This window comes from Labeo rohita, chromosome 9 (assembly GCF_022985175.1).
Source record: "Labeo rohita strain BAU-BD-2019 chromosome 9, IGBB_LRoh.1.0, whole genome shotgun sequence".
Classification (NCBI taxonomy): domain Eukaryota; kingdom Metazoa; phylum Chordata; class Actinopteri; order Cypriniformes; family Cyprinidae; genus Labeo; species Labeo rohita.
The window spans coordinates 25,920,251-25,940,621 of record NC_066877.1 but is presented as its reverse complement, the minus strand read 5'-3'; the positions used below and the strand labels follow the sequence as shown (position 1 = coordinate 25,940,621).

The window sequence follows — 20,371 nt, the reverse complement described above, 5'->3', positions numbered from 1 at the left end:
TGAACTGATTCACAAATCAATCCTATTTTAAATTCATTGTATTTCGAATCAGACCAACCGTTCAAAAGAACCGATTCCTTAAAATGAAATGAACAAATCACATGGCGACCTCTGTGTTGTTTCCGTTGTTCAGGAAAATAGTTCCGTGTGAATTGTGTTTCGCAGTAATAGTTCCGTTGTGACTGTTTACGACGTAGTCACGTTATGACACTTTTAGGTATCCTTACAAAGAACTGTCTGTGTATTTTGTGTTTTAAAAAATGGAATATTCTCCACGGTGTATATAAAATTATGTCAAATTTTATTTTCCTCTTTGAACAGAAACAGCCCAGAAATGACGCCGCTTACATTGTTTCCATCCACACAAGTGAAGGTAATTCCTCATTATATATTTTAATAAATAAATAATGTGTATAAGCATAATGAAGTATTTATGCGTTATGACGTTTATTCGTCTCTTGATGATGATGACTATATTCGAGTATTTTGCTTTAACGGAGCACATAAGCTGTTCCTTGAGGATGCGTTGTTTATTTGTTTATAGGAGAAAATGGAACACGAATCTCCGCGCAGGAGGTCCAAAATTTGTTTAATAAAAACATGTTTTTTCCAACAAAACATGTACACGTGATATTTAACGCACTGTATTAATTTTGTGTCCTGTTACTGCTCACTGCTTTATGTCTTTTATGTTAACAGACAAAAAACCCACTCATGAATCAGCTCTTTCAATCTCAGGTCTGGTTTTCCAGAAGCCAGTAAATCACATTTTGATCTCACTGGTGATGCATAACAGTCGTGTTGCCCTGGGAAACGGAAACATTTCATGGGCCTGATGTTGGAGAGTTTTACCCCTCTTGAGAGTTGATTTTATCCTTCACTGACTGATGTCCTGTAGAGTTTGACCTGAACATGGACCAACAAGAGCGTGGATGTGATGCGGAACAACTCCAGCTTGATGCACCAGAAGGTAAAATACAACAATACTTATAAAAGCAAATGTTTAAGTAATTATATGTTCCTTTGGCATGCATACGTCTCTGGAATATTATATTTTTCGATTGGTTAGTTGCTAGACATCTCTTACACTGTGTCTCCTTCTTACATAATGAATTAATTTTAACTAAGATCAGTGTTTCATGTTTATACATTTATTTGTATATAAACAATGTACAATCAATCATTTCTGCAAAATAAACCAAAACATTGTTATTCTCTTTCTGTTGTAGCTTTGTCTCAGTTGAAGGGGACGGATATGCCTGTGCAACCTAGAAGCAATAAAAATGCGACCAAAAAATTGAAAACATCAACAAAAAAGGGGAAAAAATGTACTACTGTTAACCAAGGAAACTCTAAAGGTAAATATCATAAATGTTAAATGACGTTGTAATTAAAATAACAATAATCCCAAGTCTAATGGCATTTTACTGTTTAGTGGGACATGTTGCAGAGGGCACCGAACACATGTTTCGCACCCACATCTGCTCCGAATGCAGACGCTGCTTCAAGACGCGCTCCCATTTGATAGAACACATGCGTATTCACTTTCCCGACCCCAGTCTGCAATGTCCCACCTGCAAACACTACTTCACCAGCAAGAGTAAGCTACGTGTCCACATGCTGAGAGAGACGGGACAGAAACTGCACCGGTGTCATCTATGTGAGTACGGCGCGGTGGAGCGTAACTCTCTGCGACGACACCTTGTCAGTGTGCATGGGCATCAAGAAGATGATGCTCCCAATGGAGAGCTGTTTAAGTGCCCAACTTGCCAAAAGACTTTCAGTCAGAGTCAGGCATTAAAGAGCCATATGAAGTCTCACAACAAGACACAAAATGGACAGGCCTTGCTTTGCTTCCATAAAGGCTGCTCATTTCAGTGTGCAGAAAAGAAGCATTTTCAAAAGCATGTGTTAGATGCTCATCAAATCGAGGCCGTAGAGTGCCGTCATCACGCCTGCGGCGCCTTCTTCGGCAGCCTTGAAGACATGGAGAAACATTTCTGTACACATCAGGCTTATCACTGCTCCCATTGTGACTTCTCATGCTCAAATAAGAGCCTTTTTCAGCAGCACAAAAGACAAGGACATCCAGGGAACCAAGAACTGAAATGTAGCTTTTGCCCTTTCTCAACCCTTAACCCTGTAGAGTTTGATCAACATGTTGGTCACTTTCATGCTAGTGAGAAAACACACCACTGCTCGCAGTGCAGCTTTGTAACAGCTCACAAAAGAGTCCTGAAAAGACACATGCTGACGCATACTGGTAAGATATTCAGTTGTTCTACTTATAGTGTTTATAGATATAGCTCACACTGCATTATTTCAACACTATATTATCAAATATTAAAAATCAAAAGTTGATGGTGATTTAAGTATACTTCCGTAAAAATGACAAAAAACAACAACAAATATAGTACATGATATATTCAAAGTATTCTGAAATTATACAGTAGCTTTGCATGAGGAACCAAGTGAAACTGACTGTTCTTCCCCTCTGTTGTAACTCAAATTTCACAGCGTTCACACAAAGCTATAGTATAGGTGTGGCAGACTTGAAATACTGTATAGGAATATGTCTGCTTGGACTACGTTTATTATGCTTTTTTGTCTAATAGTATAAATCACCATTTGTTTTCATTCTATAGAAAAGAGCAGGTTTTCTTTATTTCTTCATCTTCATTTGCATTTCACAGAGGAAAGAAAATTATATAAGGTTTTAAATGACATAAGAGAAAATTGATGACAAAATTTAGATTTTTGAATTGACTATTCCTTCAGAATTACTCATTGGCAATTCATAGATGGATAACATTTGTATTTACAGGTGAAAAACCCCACAAATGTACTCTATGTGACTTCAGATGTCGTGATGAGACATACCTTTCAAAGCACATGCTGACGCACTCCAATGACAAACAGCACATGTGCTCAGAATGTGGTTATGTTACAAAGTGGAAACACTACCTCAGCGTCCACATGCGTAAACATGCAGGGGATCTAAGGTATGTACCTTGATTGAAATTAAAATGTGAAAAATATAGCTGCAAGCAGGATTACCAGGCTTCAAACACTTTAAGGCATTTAAGCACATATGAAAAAAGACATTATTTAGCAAGCCTGTAACCAACTAAATCAATGATTTAAAAAAGCATTTTGAGAAAATCCAGGTAATTTACCATAGAAATATTATGTGTTTTTAACATTCATGACTGTTATAGCGCCAGCTGTGGTCCAATCTCCCAAAAACGTTGCATGCTTGTTTAGAATCACCTGTCGCATGTGCTCACCAGGTTTTATGAAGTTTTGAGTTTTCCTTTAGGCTTTATAGGATTTTGGGTAAATTTGGACAGGCTCCTTTTCTAAACGGACCCGTTATAGCATCCCAAAGGGTAAATTAAAACATTTTTGATAATTATTGGCCTAGGGAGTCCAGAGACTCAGAGTTTTTCCAGACTGAGTGAAAAACCTAGGACTAGTTTGCAAAAGTCGGTTTTTAACATCTTCTCGATCATTTAACAAATGATTTGATTGACAGCAGTGGTTCTAGAGGCAAAATTGTCCAGAATGTGGAGTTCTATCATATGATACATATATATCGTATGATAATATCATGTGTATGTGTGAAAAAACGTGATGTATAATCGTTTATGCCCCTGAAAAATTATATATCGCTCCCCAGTGGCCTATTTCTTTCAAATTTCTCACAGACCTTTGGGGCCATGAGTCAAACGGGGCCATGAGTCAAACAGGCCCACTGAGTTTCGTTCTGATCGACCTAATAGGTGCTCAAACTCCATCAGCCAATGGAGGCCATGGTTTTTTTGAGATACGCAATGTCCTTATAGACACTTGTGGCACTTTGGACCAAGACAGTGCACAGTGATTTTCATGTTGATAAGACAGATGATTGTGTAGGTATAGTCATTTCTAGTTTTTTTTTCCCCTCTTATAGCACCACCAAGTGGCCAAACTTTTTGTCCTGTGACCTCAGATTGAGCTCTTACATAAATGTTCTGAGTTTGGCGAAGATATCTCATTCCATTCAGGGGTTATAGGCAGTTTACTAAAAGTGGCCCTTCCCCTTTTGAATGTTTTGGTGTCCCTTTGGCGTCCCTTTTGGCGTCCCATTTCGCGATTTAATCTACGACTGACGGTTTAGGATTTATTAGCGATTTTGTACTTATGATCGCTGTAGCACCTCCGTCAGGCCGAATGGGGTGAGCCTTGGTGACGTTGTCTACGGTATGAGTACTACCATCCCTCCAAGTTTCAAGTCTCTACAACTTACGGTTTGACCTGCACAATCAGTTTTACGTGGAGATTGCTAATCCTTGGTCATTCTAAGAATTACAAAAAGGAAAATTTCCAGAAATTTACTGACCTTCCTCTCATCTTTTTCAGGTACAAATGTAATCAGTGTCCATATCGTTGCCATCGCATCGATCAGCTGAACAGCCATAAACTCCGTCACCAGGAAAAATCCTTGATCTGTGAGGTGTGCGCATACTCCTGCAAGAGAAAAACTGAACTGCGCAGCCATATGCAGCTAAAGCACTCCACAAATGCAGATCCCCAACCTCCTGTTTACCAGTGCAAGTTTTGCCCTTACACAACAAAGTACCGCCAAGCCCTGCATAGCCATGAGAACTGCAGGCACACCCGGACACGCGTATTCCGCTGCGCACTGTGCCGCTACACCACATTTAGCAACACCGGCCTCTTCCTGCACAAAAAAAAATCCCACGGATATGTGCCTGGAGATGTGGGATGGCTTGAGAAATATGCAGAGAAAGAAAAAGAGCAAAGCTCTTCAGATTTGACGCACACCTTTTTCTCAAAAGCCACAGTACCTCAAACTTCAAATTCAGAATATAGGGAAGAAACAGTTTATACAAAAGAGTCTAATAGGACTATGGATGACTCAAAAGATATGTCTGTAAATGATGTAAATGAGAATGAAGCAATAGCAGCCACTATTGGAGAAACTGAGGAAATGACTTTAGTAAAGCAGGCCAGTCTTGATATTGAGTCTGGAAGAGAAGAGGCAAGTAATCTTTCTGAAGGACATCCAACTGATGAAGAACAGTGCAGCTCCTCACATTTTACCAGCCAGAGTAGCACACAAATGCTTGGCGAGACAGTTAATATACACAACACAACATTTGATCCCCCCTTTGGAGGGCATTTTGAATCTCACACATTGCATTCAGTTCACCGGAACTTCCCACAACCTTCAGGTAATGATGATGATGAAGACAATGCAGATTACTGTGAGGATCAAAGTGACTCTGAAGACCTGCCACCGTTGACAGAACCTGAAAGAAGCAGGGAGGTACTCCATCAGGAAGATTGTGGAGAGGCCTCAGGTTCTGAGACTCGTTTGCAAGTCATGAGAAAACAGGATAAAGACCAAGCTGAAGCCCTCGTACTAGAGGGCAGGGTGCAGATGCTTGTTGTCAAGACACGGGACAATATGTTTCGGTGTAGCCACTGTTCCTACATGACCAGAAAGCAGGCAGCATTAGTCCGGCACTGCAAATCATCCTGCCAGGTCATAAAGGCTGGACTAAGCTGCCAGGAATGCAGCATGCAGTTTAAACAGCAACGCTCTTTAAACACCCACCTCAGGAAGTGCCGGTCACTTCAGAGGCACAGAAAGAAGTTTAATTTTGTTAGGACTGTAGGTACATCAGGGAGTTGTGTAGGTAGTTCAGGGAGTGATGCATCTATACAGGTACAGAGTGCAACTCTTAAATCAGGATCCCTCACAATGCATCCTGAGCTTGCTGAAATCACTGATTCTACAGATTCAAGAGTACAAAGTTCAGCTGAACCTAAAGGCTCACTGTCTCCTATCATAACTTCTGTAATAAATGAGACTGATTTGCTAACAAGCACAACCAAAGTAGGGCAGGCAACTGTCAGGGGTAGAAACAAGCTAGCAGAAGAGGAGGAGTTGGTAAATGATGAGATCTCTGGGTATACTAAAGATAATGGTAGGTATACTTGCAGAAAATGTCCTTTCTCATCTGTTAGGAAAGTCACAATAGATCGCCACCGTGCAACATGCAGCAGGAGCACCCATAAGGTACATCTGGATGAAACCGGAGAACAGTTTGAACAAGAGGATAATCCTAGTGACTCAGACCATGATCAGGAGGAAGATGGGACAAATGACTCAGAAGGAGATTCAATAGAAGAAGAGAGACCTCAAGACCCCAAACCTCGATTCTCATGTCCCAACTGTCCTTTTCTCTGCCACCAAAAAAGAGCTCTAACAAGTCATCAAATAAAGGGCTGTTTAAAACCAGGCGAAATACAGTGTCCACAGTGCTCATTTGTTGCCAAATCAGAAAAATCTCTCAACCATCATATCCTTGGTCACAAGAAAGATAAGAAGGCTACTAGAGGTAAAATATCTGGAAACTTGCAGTGTAATCTTTGCTCCTTCACCTGCAAACAAGAGCGTTGCCTGACACAGCACATTGCTGTGAAGCACGAGGGACTCCGTCCACACCAGTGCCGCTTCTGTTCATTTAGCACAATCCGTCGCTACCGTTTGGAGGCCCATGAGTCCATGCACACAGGTGTTGGAAGGCATAGCTGTGAACTCTGCAGCCAAACTTTCGGCACCACGTCCAGACTACGCTTGCACCATCAACGCATTCATGACAAACAGGCAACGCACTTCTGTTCACTTTGTGACTACAGAGCTTATAACCTCAATGACATCAACCGACACAACTTGAGTTGCCACACTGGTGATCTTAGCTACCATTGCAGCCAATGCAATGCACGTTTCAGCTCTTGTGTTGCACTGAGGCAGCACTCCAACCGAGCACATCCAGACGCCAACAGCTTGTTTTGCACCCACTGTAGCTTCACCTGCAGCTGCCAAGCTGCTCTCAAAGCACATACACAGCGTGAGCATTCTGAAACCAACTCGAAAGGACCTCAGAATGGTACAGAAAAACAAAGCAAGATATCCATTACGCATCAATGCTTGGTTTGTTCCTTCAGCACCCATAAAAGATTCCTTCTAGTCCAGCACATGCTAGATGAGCATGAAGATGGACCAGCAGATGAGAAAACTCTGAAGTGTGATGTCTGCGGTTTTTCTTGCACCCACCAAGTGGTGTTTGACCAGCATGTGCGGTCACATGGAGGATCCTGCCTCTTTAAGTGCACAGAATGTGAGTTTTCCACCAGAAACAAACAGAAGATCACCTGGCACATTCGAATCCATACAGGAGAGAAGCCTTACCGGTGTGACAAGTGCAACTATGCATGTGCTGATCCTTCAAGACTAAAGGTATGAACAGCTATTATCCAGGATTGTGATTGAAGGTTTGGGTATGTGGATATCCACTTCTGTTGGTGCTTCCAATTGAATATATCTCTCTTTTTAGTATCATATGAGGATTCACATGGAGGAACGCAAGTATCTCTGCCCAGAATGTGGCTACAAATGCAAATGGGTCAACCAACTGAAGTATCACATGACAAAACATACAGGTAGCTATATGTGCTATAGCAGGGGGGTCCAGTCCTGCTCCTGGAGGGCTGGTATCTTGCGTAATTTAGCTTCAACTGTCTTCAGCATATTTGCCTGGAAGTTTCTAGTGCAGGGGTACCCAAACTCGGTCCTGGAGGGCCAGTGTCCTGCAGAGTTTAGCTCCAACTTGCCTCAACACACCTGCTGGGAAGTTTTTAGTTTCTAGTATGCCCAGTAATAGCTTAATTAGCTGGTACAGGTGTGTCTGATTGGGGTTTGGAGCTAGGACACTGGCCCTCCAGGACCAAATTTGGGCACCCCTGTTCTAGTGAGTCTGAAGACCTTGATTACTTTGGTTCAGGTATGTTTAATTAGGTTTGGAGCCAAATCCCTGCAGAACAGTAGTCCTCCAGGAACAGGTTTTGACACCCCTGTGCTACAGTCTAACTCAGGGATGGGCAACTTCGGTTTTGGAGGGCCATTGTCCTGCATAGTTTAGCTTCAACCCCAATTAAACACACCTGAACCACCTAATCAAGCTCTTACTAGGCATACTAGAAACTTCCCAGCAGGTGAGTTGAGGCAATTTGGAACTAAACTCTGCAGGACTCCAGCCCTCCAGGACTGAGTTTGAGCACCCCTGCTTTAAATGTAAAGTTCTTCCACACCTTGATGTTTATCCTTCTTTCCAACAGGTGCCAAACCTTATGCATGTGAGGACTGTGAGTACCGCACCAACCGTGCCGACGCCCTGCGCATCCACCGGGAGACACGTCACAGAGACGTGCGTTCCTTTATATGCGAGAAGTGCGGAAAGGCTTTCAAGACACGCTTCCTCCTCAAAACACACCAGAAGAAGCACAGTGAGGAGCGACCTTATGTGTGCTCCATATGCCAAAGGGCGTTCCGCTGGCCTGCGGGTCTCCGTCATCATTACCTGTCCCACACCAATCAGCTGCCATTTTACTGCCTCCACTGTCCCTACCGGGCCAAACAGAAGTTTCAGGTTGTGAAGCACCTTCAGAGACATCACCCTGACTTGCCTGTCCAAGATGGTGTGGGTAAAGACCAAGAGGCCTCTAGTATGGGTACACAAAAGACCTGGATGAGGGAAGAGGACGAGAGACAAGAGGATGGACAAACTGCTTTAGAGCACATGCAAACAGCAGGGGACATGTAGCTGTGTTTCTGAACGCCTTTGTCTAATGAAAGCAATACATGTCATAATCATAACCCTCATTTAAACCACACTAAATAAACATTTTTCAGTATATTTATTCCTGTTTATTTCTTTTAAAAGTATTTTTTTTAATTTCTCAAAGAAAAAACAGTGTTTACCTGGACATGTACATACATAATGAGAATATAAGAGTCAATTACATTGAACACTTGATTTCAGGTTATTTATAAAAGGAACTTTACCATGCTCAGTTAAATTCATTCAGATAATGTACAACCTTAAGGATTTCATTTCCTTGATTGTATAACCTTCAAACTGAAAAATTGATTTTTTTTTTTTTTTTATCAACAGTTCACTCAGTATTGCATAGATAAATAATTAAAATAAAAATTGCTTTTACTGAAAAAGCTTTTCTGCACCATTCTTGAAGGTCTATTTGAACAACAAGGCACTACTAACACCATGCAACTACTGTAGAGGTCATCTTAAAAAGTAATGCTAGTTGCTATACTGTTTTGTTTTAATGCAAGTGATTAAATAATGTTTTGGTTTGTTTAAGTGATTGCCAACATTTGTTCAAGTATTTTTAAGCAAAGCAGAGGATCAAAGGTTTTCTCTATGCTTTCTCTACATTTTTACAGCAAACTACATATTTGTCTGAGAAATATTAGCTCTTCAGAACAAGTTTCCAGCATTGTAAATAAAACTCCTATAATTGTGAACACCTAGAATTACAGCTCTTTGATTGTGATATGAACATAGATGGAGGATGGATGGATACTTGTTCCGTCTTTGGACAACAGATGCACATGACGATATCCTATAAAAAAACATTTTGTTATTTGCTAGAAAGCCAAAATATTTTTCAATGACTGAGTAAAGGCCTAAAGACACTGGGTTTTATTCACTAATAATAATACCAATAATGTATAATAATACTAGTAATGTAATATGTCTCAAATGGTTCTAAATTTTATCTTAAAGAGGTCATCAGATGCAAAATTCACTTTTACATGTTGTTTGAACATAACGGTGTGTTGGCAGTATGTGTACACAACCACCCTATAATGATAAACATACACCCAGTGTTTTTTTTAAAATCCATATACATCATGAGAAAGCTCAGATCAAGCCATTCTCAGATTCTTAGCTGTGTGATGTCACATAGGCCAAGGCCCCTCCCACAATTGCTGACTGATACAGACGTTTTAGCATAGACCCGCCCTGAGTGAGCTGTAAACTGTCCGCCATTGTTTCGACGCCAGAACAGGAGTAGACAAGAATGTCTCATAAGCGACTGAGATGTTCTGTTGTTGGATGTAATGAACATAGCAGTTGTCATTTACTCCTGATATTTGAGACGCTGAAGACACAGAGGATTACTTTTGTTTTTGAAGGGAATGCGCCCCCAATCTACCTAAATGCGTTTATGTTTGCGCAATCATTCGCAATCCAGCTTTACCTACAGAAGTGAGTGTAAGGGTTTTTTTTATGAATCTTTGCAAATCGCCTTTCAAAATAATGTGTTAGTCAGCAAGTTTTGCGGCTAAAGTTTACAGTCAGAGAGAACCACTCATCACCCCATGGCAGAGAGGGGTGAGGTGAGCAGAGCTCATTAGCATTTAAAGGGACAATGCACCGAAATGGCTCGATGTGAACAGAGCTGTTTTTGACAAGGTAAAAAGGGTGTTGTTTTACACTGCCATTGAGAAATTTTAACCAAAGTATGTTATAGACTTTTCATTAAGACCCTAAATCATATCAACTTTTGGAAAATGGGCATCCAATGACCCCTTTAAAATAAAAAATAGAGAAAGTGCAGACAGACGATTTTTGTGTGGAAACATTCACACACAGGCTGTGTTTGCATGGTTATTGAATAAGACCCATTTTTTTAAATGTAGCCCTACCTGGTTGAATACAGGTAAAAGGTAGAGTGTATTGCCCTATGAAGTCATTCCTTGATGCTTTATCATAGTCTTCAACTACAAAACGAACCAGTGCTAGCTCAGGGGTGTGGATTTTGAACTGTAATGTTTCGTTCCAGTGTGGGTTGAATCCTGTCCAGATGAGAAAAGTAGGAAAAAACACTGTAAGTAGCAAGACTTTGGTTTGTAAATTATGGAAACTTTTCATCTTACCAGGTCATGTCTGTTTCCACATTATTAAATTTACAACCACATTTCCATTTGTCTCTCTTGTAGTGATTTGGCAACATTTAAGACCATTTAATTCTCACTTCCTCACCATTGTTGTCAATGTATTTGGTCTCCTGTTTGGCTTGGTCCAAAGGAACGCCATAAATTTCCACCCTTACAAGGGGGTCAACAATGGACCATTCTTTTTGCTTTACTTTAGGGAGCTGTTGTCCACTGATAACCTTGAAAGAGATGGAAACAGAACGAATCAACAAATACAAACTCAAACTTGCAGAGGAAACACGAATATTGTTTAATACCTTAACATTGAACAGTAGAGGGTGGTAATCTTCACGTTCCTCCGGATTTTCAGGATCAAAAAGTCTCTCACTTTTGCGAAGGATCTCAGGTTTTAGGATGTAGCCACTGCTGCTGTTCTGAGTAAACAATCCATCATTAAGATCCATTTCCATTCCTGCTGTCTGGAAGTTTAATGCCACTATGAATCAGAAACACATTGAAGTAAATACACTGGCCACTTTACAACACATTAGCTGTGTTTCCCTGTTCTTCTTCACATAGTGTTTTTATGTCTGCCATGCTCACATACCTCCACTGTGTAGTACTGACATAATGGTGTGTAATACAATATCTACCATACTAACCAATCTGGCATCCCATGTTCCACATGTCCACTGGACAATAATTTGATGAATCCGTCCTCATTCCACTTGGATACACTCTTGTCAGTTGCCTTGTGTTATGCAGCACAAATTCTGAACCTGACAGACAAAAATGTAATTATTCTACCATAACGGTGCACTTTCTATTTCATTTATTTTTCAAATATTTTACATAAAAAGGGAAAAAAAACAAAGAGCTGCTTAAACAATCATTTGTGTTCCACATAAAAAAATTAAACTAAACAGGTTTGGAACAGTGTGAGGTTAAGCATATTCTAACAATATTGTAACTATACCTTCAAAAATAATTTCTAACCTGCTTCCTTTGAATATTTACGGGCTTTAGACTCAGAGAACGACGACATCTCATCAGGCTTAGCAGAGGTGCGGGAATGTTCGAAGCTGTGGAAATGTACGCTCTTACAAAACATTAGGTCCGAGAGCTCCTTGCACAGATTTTGCTTCGATTTCTAAATGGGGCAGAAGCAAACAATCAAAAACAATTTTGAACAAGGGGGTGGAAAACACTGACAAGCCTTTTCCTCAGCTTCTCAATATTTTCACTGGTACCTTGGCATCTGTTGGTGGACTCTCCGATGCCGGACTGTCCTTCATTTCTGCTGCCTCGTCTTCATCGCTGACTTCACCTGTGGGGCTTTCTGACTCGTTTCTAATCTTCTTTCCTTTCAACAGGATTTTCCTCTTAAGTGCCTGAGGCAACAAATACACCTGCTTGACATTCCTAATAATATATTTATAATATATCAGGTACACTTTACAAATAAAATATACAATCTGAAAGAAAAATTATTCTATTTTGCATGTTTTGCTAATTTATTAAAAAATTATGTTCAATAAGAATAATATTATCTGCATAACAATCAAATTGAGAAGTTGAACAATTTGCATTGCACAAACTTTTTATTTCGAGATTAAAATGAGAAAATACCAAACTCAGTATGGTCTCAGATTTTTGGACCCCACAGATTAACAGATATTTAAAAAAGCAATATCCTATTATATGTGATATGAACCTGAGGTCTTCATACGTGACCCTTAACAGTTATTGAAAGTGCCCATTGCAGTACCACAATAGACTACAATAGAATATTTTAAGATCCATGGCAGTCATCCATGTGTTTCATAAAAAGTCATTAAGAGCAGTTAAGTGCATCACAATCTATAAGGCGCTGAACAGCTCACCTCTGGGGATGGCAGTTCACTGGAGACTCCATCTGCTGTTTTCGTCAGTAGCATATCACCCAGAATGTCTCTGAAGTATCGAGCCATGACTTCCTGTTGCTCTATGCTGCAGTGGTTTTCAATGGACACAATGAGTGGATACTCAGATGCCTAAAAGAAGGAATAACAGGAAGATGAATAAATCTGGAAAGAGATTATGTATCTGTGCAAATAATTAATATTAACGTCAACATCAATATTACATAATATAACAATATTAAAGGGCACCTATTATTCCCCTTTTTACAAGATGTCCACAGAATGGGTGTACACAGAATGTGTCTGTGAAGATTCAATTCAAAATATCACGTCAATATGCAAAACAATACGGTTAAAATGTTAGCTAAGGACTATAACAACATGACATTCAGATGTTGGGAGAAAATGAAGAGACTTATGTTTAGTCTAACATTCAAACAGAACACCGGGATTGCTTACGAGACATTGTTGATGTTACAGCTGCTGTAGCTCAGAGAAAATTTAGGACAGTATGCAACAGCATTGCCAGGTTTTCACAACAAAACACGCCTAATTGCTACTCAAAACTAGCCCAAAACTAGCCCAGTTGCGTTTCGAGGGGGGTCCCCCATTAAAAATCGTATTCTGGGGTGTAAAATACACTTTTTGGGAGGGATTCCCCTGATAAATTTGCATTCCAGGGGCTAAATATGATGTTATTGGGGTTGCTTTAACCCCTGACATGAAAAACAACCTGCGACAACAGTGCACTGCAAAAAATGCTTCTCTTACTTGATTTTTTGTCTTGTTTCCAGCCAAAATCAAAAATTTTTGTCTTGTTTTCAGAAAAAAGAAGGTTTTTTAAATTTAAATTAAGTGAGTTTTTGCTTGAAACAAGCAAAATAATCTGCCAATGGGGTAAGCAAAATAATCTAATTTTCTGTTTGAAATCAGATTAATTTTCAGTGTGTTAAAGTAGCCCAGTTTGGTGGGAAAACCACAGACTTGGCAACACTCACTTACAACCAAACACAACTCGTTGAGGGTGGGAACCATGGCAACGCAGGACTGTCAGTTATGGCTGTGGGCGGGGCCTAAACAGTGTGACATCACACTGCTTTGAGAATTAAAACCGCATGCCTAATGATACTGGTTTGGTGTAATGGAGATTAAAAAATAAGGACTGTGTGGATTTTTATCATTGTGGGTGGTTGTGTTCTCACACTGCCAACTCACATTTATGTCCAAATACCATGTAAAACTGGATTTTGCATAATAGGTGCCCTTTAATTCATATTAATATCAATAATGCCAAAAATGCGAACAGCAAAGTAAACTATAAATAATAGATATTCATATTAATTTGGATGTTTGAAATATACATCACCTTGAAGGCATAATTTGCGATAGTTGTAATCACATCTTTGAGGAGAATCTTAGATGTCAGTGTGTGTCCATGGTAAACTACTGGCTCCCCATTTGTTCCATTCCAGCAGTCCACCTCTACACACCTGCAGCCTCGTTTCAGTGCCCTTCAGAGGTTCAACCCAGGACATATAAACAACCACTGTCACAAACACAAAAAACAACTAGGCCAGAGATGCCCAAATTAAGACCAGTGGGCCAAGGTTAGCTTTTGATGACTATATTTTTGTTTTGTATTTCATTATTTAAAAGTGTATTTGGGCATCTCAGAACTAGGTGGTTTCAATTTCTCTGAAATACAGAAACATTATTATTACATGTAGGAGAGACTACTTATATGCTCATAAAATCCTTTTCCGCAAAAGATTTCATCACAGATCTGTAAGATCAAGTGGACACATTGCTGTATTACCATAAATCAGCAGAACTCACTGGATGTAGGCTTCAACGCTGCTTGGTCCTGTTAGCTGGTCCTCCATCAGATAAGTGTTGTGTGATGAGGAGATGTAATAGTGGGCCAGAGGTTGGCTCATGTCTTGAAAAAGGCCCTGCCGCTCTGGATTAAAGATGGATGCCTCAGGAGACGTCAGGTACATTAGGAACCCATCGATTGACATCGAGTGATTCATTCTGGCTGTACAAGAGGACAAAATAAAACATCTGTTCAATCTTCTCCTCAGTAATAGTCATGAGAAAAGAACCACTTCACTGTTGCCCGACATGCAGCAATCTAGATTAAGTGCTACTTACTACTGCATTATTAAAAGAGCATCCAAATAGGCAAACAAATAATTTTCAATTAAAGGATAAGTTGACTTCAAGAATAAAAATTCCCTGATAGTTTACTCACCACAATGCCATTCAAGATGTTCATATCTTTCTTTCTTCAGTAGAAAAGAAATTGAAGTTTTTGAGGAAAACATTCCAGGATTTTTCTCCATATAGTGGACTTCAAAGGGGATCAGCAGGTTGAATGTCCAAATTGCAGTTTCAAACATTGGGTCATTAATTCTCGCTACATCATGCGTGACCTTTCCGACGTGACTACGTAATGCGTAGAGTCAAACTAGTGCATCTAGTGCATTTGTGGTTAAAAAGTTTTTTAAAAAATTATTTTTTTAGAAAATAACCGATCATTTTGCTATAGATAAGACCCTTATTTCTCGGCTGGGATCGTGTAGAGCCCTTTGAAGCTGCATTGAAACTACAATTTGGACCTTCAACCCCCCTTCAAATTCTGGAACGTTTCCCTCAAAAACCTTAATTACTTTTCAACTAAAGAAAGAAAGACATGAACATCTTGGAGGACATGGGGGTGAGTAAATTATCAGGAAATTTTCATTCTGAATGTGAACTGATACTTACATTTTTTAACCCTCAATTCAAACCAACCAGTTTCCAAGATGAATTACAACATTCCAACACTGCTTCAAATAAAATGTTATATATTTGAAGTTTAAATATTCAAAGATATAAACAGACACACTCTTATATCTAAAGCAAGGGTCTTTAACAGGGAGGTATATGATCCCTAGAGAGTCTAATCTGTTCAGACTTAAAAATGTTTTTTGAAAGAAGCTATACAAACACTATACTAAGCCTTTTATCCACAGTGCATCAACTAATTAATTATTTAAATATATATAAACTGAGGAGTGTTGTATAGTGGTTGATGGTTGATCATTACCCGTATCTGAAGGCTCATAGCGATCGATCAGCTGAAGGGCATGTTTATAACTGCCCTCCCCTTCTAGCTGCTCCTCTCTCAGGAACTCCTCCAAATCACACTGGGATAGACTCTGTCCATTACTAGAATAATCCTCGAATAAGTCCAGCACCTCTGTTCTCTTGGTAAGCATTTTATAGAACTCCACAAACTCCTGATCCTCCAGGGATCCTGACTCAGACTTATCTGCCAACTGTGAGAAAATTTCAACATCTGAGAACAAGGTTCATGCTGAACGTGGTGAAAATTTAGAATGCAAAACCACATAAGCAACACATAATCACCATAAAAAGGCAGCATGCATGTTCTTCATTCATGTCCACATTCATCATTTTCAGTAATTTTTTTGCCTCCTTAAAATTAATTCTGCCATCCTTGTTTAGATCTGCTTTCAAAAACCAGTCTGAGATCCATCTGAGCGGAATGGTTTAGGTTGATAATTTAAGTTGACAGTTAACAGCTGGACTTCATTAACTATTAAGCTATCTATCTGTCTGTCCATCTGTCCTTCTATCGTTCAATCCATCTAATGCCACTGAACCGAATGGAACTCGCTAATTTTCCTGATTACTGCTGCTGAAAATGGTCAATTGTTGTCATGTTTTGGGCTGTACTAATCAGTCGGACCGGGAAAAGTACTATAGACTGCCAAATGTTATAACAAATCAAGGAGAAGACTGTAAAAAACTGACGAACAAAAGATGTTTGTGGTTGAACTGAACCAGGATATCTATGGCAAGAATCTTGACAACATTCATGTTTGTTCTTATCATTTCTGGTCAGGTAGGTGAAATATTAGACTAATATCTTAATTAATATTGCTCATATGTATCTTTACCACCTATTAACCTTAGTTTGTCAAAACATTGCGCACATTCCTGCTTACTAAGTACTGTACATTAGTACAGTAATACATTATCTGTGCAATCAATGTTGTTGTTTACATCCGAGTAACTGGGTAACTGAGCAAACCCTCTATAAAGCTACTTCAAACAGGCAGAAATGAAGATTTCCATAACAAGGATACTGGTCAAGTTTGGTGCTCTCATCCATGTTCTCCATATTCTCCATGAGGGCTTTGATGCCCTGAATCCAGGCCTGAGCTTCCTTCGCTGAATCAGCCACCAGGTCTATGTTTCCTCTACGGCCGCGAAACACCAGAGTAAAACATCGGTCGGCAGGAAACTCATCTGCCACACTGAGGAGCGTCTCGGATTGATGTCCCTCACGAACAGCCTCCACATCACTGATGGAGACTGGAAAAAAGGTGAAGACAATATAAGCTTTGCTTCATTTTTGTTCAGAGAACTTCTTCTCAAAACTTTTAATAAACTTAAAAACTCACAGTTTTTAATAAACACAAACTAGTGCTTGAAAAGGCAAGCTTCATTATTACTAATTCTTCATGTTTTAGCACCTTCACTTCGCAATCAGCAAAATAAATATTTTTGTTGAATATATCTCTAGACTTTATCCAACTACTCTCATGTATGATTTACTTCGTCATTGCAAAAAACACTAATATATACCTTTTGGATTTATTACAAAAAGTTCAGTCAATCAATAACTGTTGATACTTTAAGACCATTATTTTCTATGCAATAGCTAATGGCATTCTCACATATAAGCCTGTTTGTGTGTTTTTGTTTTGGCAGTCCATATACACTACCAGTCAAGAGTTTGTGAAAAAGTAAGATTTTTATGTTTGTTTTTTTCAAGAAGTCTCTTCTGCTCACCAAGCCTGAATTTATTTGATCCAAAATACAGCAAAAACAGTAGAAGTTTGATATATTTTTTGTATTTAAAGTAACTGTTTTCTATCTGAATATATTTTAAAATGTAATTTATTCCTGTGATTTGAAAGCTGAAATTTTATCAGCATTACTCCAGTCACATGATCCTTCATTCTAATATTCTGATTTGCTACTCAAAAAACATTTATTATTATTATTATTAATAATAATAATTAATAATTTACTTTTTTATTTTAGATAAATGCTGATCTTTGCATCTTTCTATCCATCAAAAAAATGAAAAAATGTACTCAGCTTTTTTTGAAATAATAATAATAATAATAAATATTTATTGAACAGCAAATCAGCATATTAGAATGATTTCTGAAGGATCGTGTGACACTGAAGACTGGAATAATGATGCTGAAAGTTTAGCTTTGATCACAAGAATAAGTTACATTTTAAAATATATTAAAATAGAAAGCTGTTATTTTAAATAGCAAAAATATTTCACAATATTACTGCTTTTGCTGTATTTTTAATCAAATAAATGCAGGCTCGGTGAGCAGAAGAGAATTCTTTAAAAACAATTTTAGAAAAATCTTACTGTTCAAACACTTTTGACTGGTAGTGCATTTTCCTAAATAAATCAGTAATTTTTAGCCCATCTTATCTCAGTTACATACAATGTTTAAAACTAGACCGGAACTAACATGATTACTGGAGCATTAAAACCATCATGAATACTAAAATAACGGCGTACAGGTAGAATAAGAGTTTATTGCCCAGCTTGATTTATATGCGATAGTCTTGCAGTCCTCCTGAAGTTTGTAGTGCCGGTGACGCTTCCACATACGAGACTTCACCTTACGCAGAAACATGCCTGCCTTCATGACTTCAAGGTTTTGATGACCCTGTTCACCTGCCAGACAGCGAGAAATGGCCATTAGGAATAATCAGTAACACCAAGCTTATTTTAACAACAAACACACATACACACAGAATGACTTACAGCATGTTTGAGGTGATTCCATTTTCTAATAGTTCACCTTTTCTGCAGACACAAATGAACATTAATGTATAACCATCTCACCAAAAAGTTTTCCTGTTAACACGTCACTGTAGAAATAATGACTTACAGGAAAGACAGAGAGCTGATTCAAATCGCTGACTGTATACGCCTCTCTATTCTGTACGTACACTTATATATTATATAGTTAGTGCCTTTCAGCCATTGACATCTTATTTGTGATGTGTTGCTGATGTGACTCCTTATGCACTATGATGAAATGAGTTCATATGTTTTTTCTGTGAAATCACAGACATGCTAAATTAAATCTTGAAACAGGCTTGCATAACCATTGTACCCTATTTTACAACGGGGTGAAAACTTCCTAGTGAATTTATCCAAAGGAAAAACATGTTCATTCAGGCACAAGTGAAGCGGTTAAGTCAGGCGAGTCATGAGTCATTGCTAAATATGTCTCTGAGATCCACACAATCCTTTGCTGGCAACATCATGTACTGTTATATCCCAAAGGGATAAACTATAATCTAATTTTGCACTTTCCTGCCATTATTCAGTATTAAATAAATGGATAGTGTATAGTATTACCAGACTTCACTCTGATTTGAACCCTAAATGAGACCATTAGCCAAAAAAAAAAAAAAGAAAAAAAGTGTTTTTTTTTTCTAAATGTGCTCGTACACAATCCTAAAATACTGCAGCAGTTACAGAGTCTTAGTGCAAATGAAGACCGTATTATGCTCTGCTGTGAGCCACTAATAACAGTAAATGCTGACAAAGTAATGTTGTAAACACACACCAAAGAGAGTCTAGAAAAGGCTGCAGACAGCTAAAGCAAGCACTGAGGAGTGACACAGAAAAAGAGGATAAACAGAACTTACCGGACTAAAGGACGTCTGATGAACTGACATCTGATGGAACTGAAAAAACTAGACAAGGAGGATGGACTCTGATGTGTCTTTGGCTGCTGCGTGAGAAGGGCTGTGAAAACAGAGCCGCAGTCCGGGCTTCTTCCACAGTGATGCAATGCCAGCCTCCTTCCTACACCCCTTCCTCTGCCTCATTCCTTCCTAGACACTCCCACTTCTCCTTTTTCCTGCCCTATTGGATACAATAGTCTCTTTTTTTTTTTTCTTTTTTTCTCTTTTTCATATCATCAATGATTATAATTCTGCATTATATACAAAAAAATGAAAAAGTCTACATTACAATTTATGAATTTTAAACAGATTTACACCATATACAATATAAAAAGTCTACATATTACACAAAATTCAATCTGAACTATGTACATTGCAATAAATAGATGAATGAGAAATATAAATACAGAAAGACAAAATTATGCAAAATATGCACAGCCTGGAGGGACTCTCCCTTGACAGTTTGTTTCCAGGATGTCAATCCATACTTCAACATTAACCCATTTAAACCACCACACATACTTAATCAGCAGGATATACAGAATAGTGAAGTCTTTACCAAGCACAACCTACATTTACATTTATATTTACATAAATTCATTTGGCAGAAGTGACTTACAAATGAGGAAACATACAAATACAAGCAAAGCATGGAAATGCCAACAAAACTCATACTTGCTGTAAAACATCCTGGTTTAAAAACACTAAGATCAATGTCTTGATTGAAAATAGCTTTAGAAGCTTTATTTGTTGATCAGTAGAGCTATCGCCAAAGCAATTCAAAACTACCAAGTAGAAACATCATATATATTAAATTTCTTAAATTCCCACCTGAACTTCAAGA

The 20,371-nt window shown here is 38.7% G+C and overlaps 2 protein-coding genes across 5 annotated transcripts; one reads left to right on the top strand and one right to left on the bottom strand.

Moving 5' to 3' along the window:
• Positions 1 to 166: 166 nt before the first annotated feature.
• On the top strand, positions 167 to 8,827 carry znf142 (zinc finger protein 142). Of its 3 annotated transcripts, none has more exons than XM_051118588.1 (9): positions 167 to 217; positions 322 to 373; positions 739 to 970; positions 1,230 to 1,358; positions 1,436 to 2,263; positions 2,825 to 3,002; positions 4,402 to 7,312; positions 7,410 to 7,515; positions 8,191 to 8,827. In XM_051118588.1, exons 3-9 carry the CDS (start codon positions 913 to 915, stop codon positions 8,673 to 8,675), a joined length of 4,695 nt encoding a protein of 1,564 aa, XP_050974545.1. In that variant the 5' UTR covers positions 167 to 217; positions 322 to 373; positions 739 to 912; the 3' UTR covers positions 8,676 to 8,827. The 3 variants fall into 3 exon arrangements, with proteins under 3 accessions (XP_050974545.1, XP_050974544.1, XP_050974546.1); XM_051118587.1 differs by having other exon boundaries at positions 700 to 970; XM_051118589.1 differs by lacking the exon at positions 167 to 217 and having other exon boundaries at positions 224 to 373.
• A 9-nt stretch (positions 8,828 to 8,836) lies between these two features.
• plcd4b (phospholipase C, delta 4b) lies at positions 8,837 to 19,641 on the bottom strand. Of its 2 annotated transcripts, XM_051118591.1 has the most exons (16): positions 19,489 to 19,641; positions 18,593 to 18,634; positions 18,344 to 18,502; positions 16,875 to 17,103; positions 16,132 to 16,261; positions 15,809 to 16,040; positions 14,554 to 14,755; positions 14,084 to 14,228; positions 12,700 to 12,849; positions 12,067 to 12,207; positions 11,813 to 11,966; positions 11,479 to 11,595; positions 11,134 to 11,312; positions 10,923 to 11,055; positions 10,586 to 10,735; positions 8,838 to 9,495 (listed from the first exon to the last, which is right to left on the bottom strand). In XM_051118591.1, exons 2-16 carry the CDS (start codon positions 18,612 to 18,614, stop codon positions 9,407 to 9,409), a joined length of 2,232 nt encoding a protein of 743 aa, XP_050974548.1. In that variant the 5' UTR covers positions 18,615 to 18,634; positions 19,489 to 19,641; the 3' UTR covers positions 8,838 to 9,406. The 2 variants fall into 2 exon arrangements, with proteins under 2 accessions (XP_050974547.1, XP_050974548.1); XM_051118590.1 differs by having other exon boundaries at positions 8,837 to 9,495; positions 10,923 to 11,312.
• Between the last annotated feature and the right edge of the window lie 730 nt (positions 19,642 to 20,371).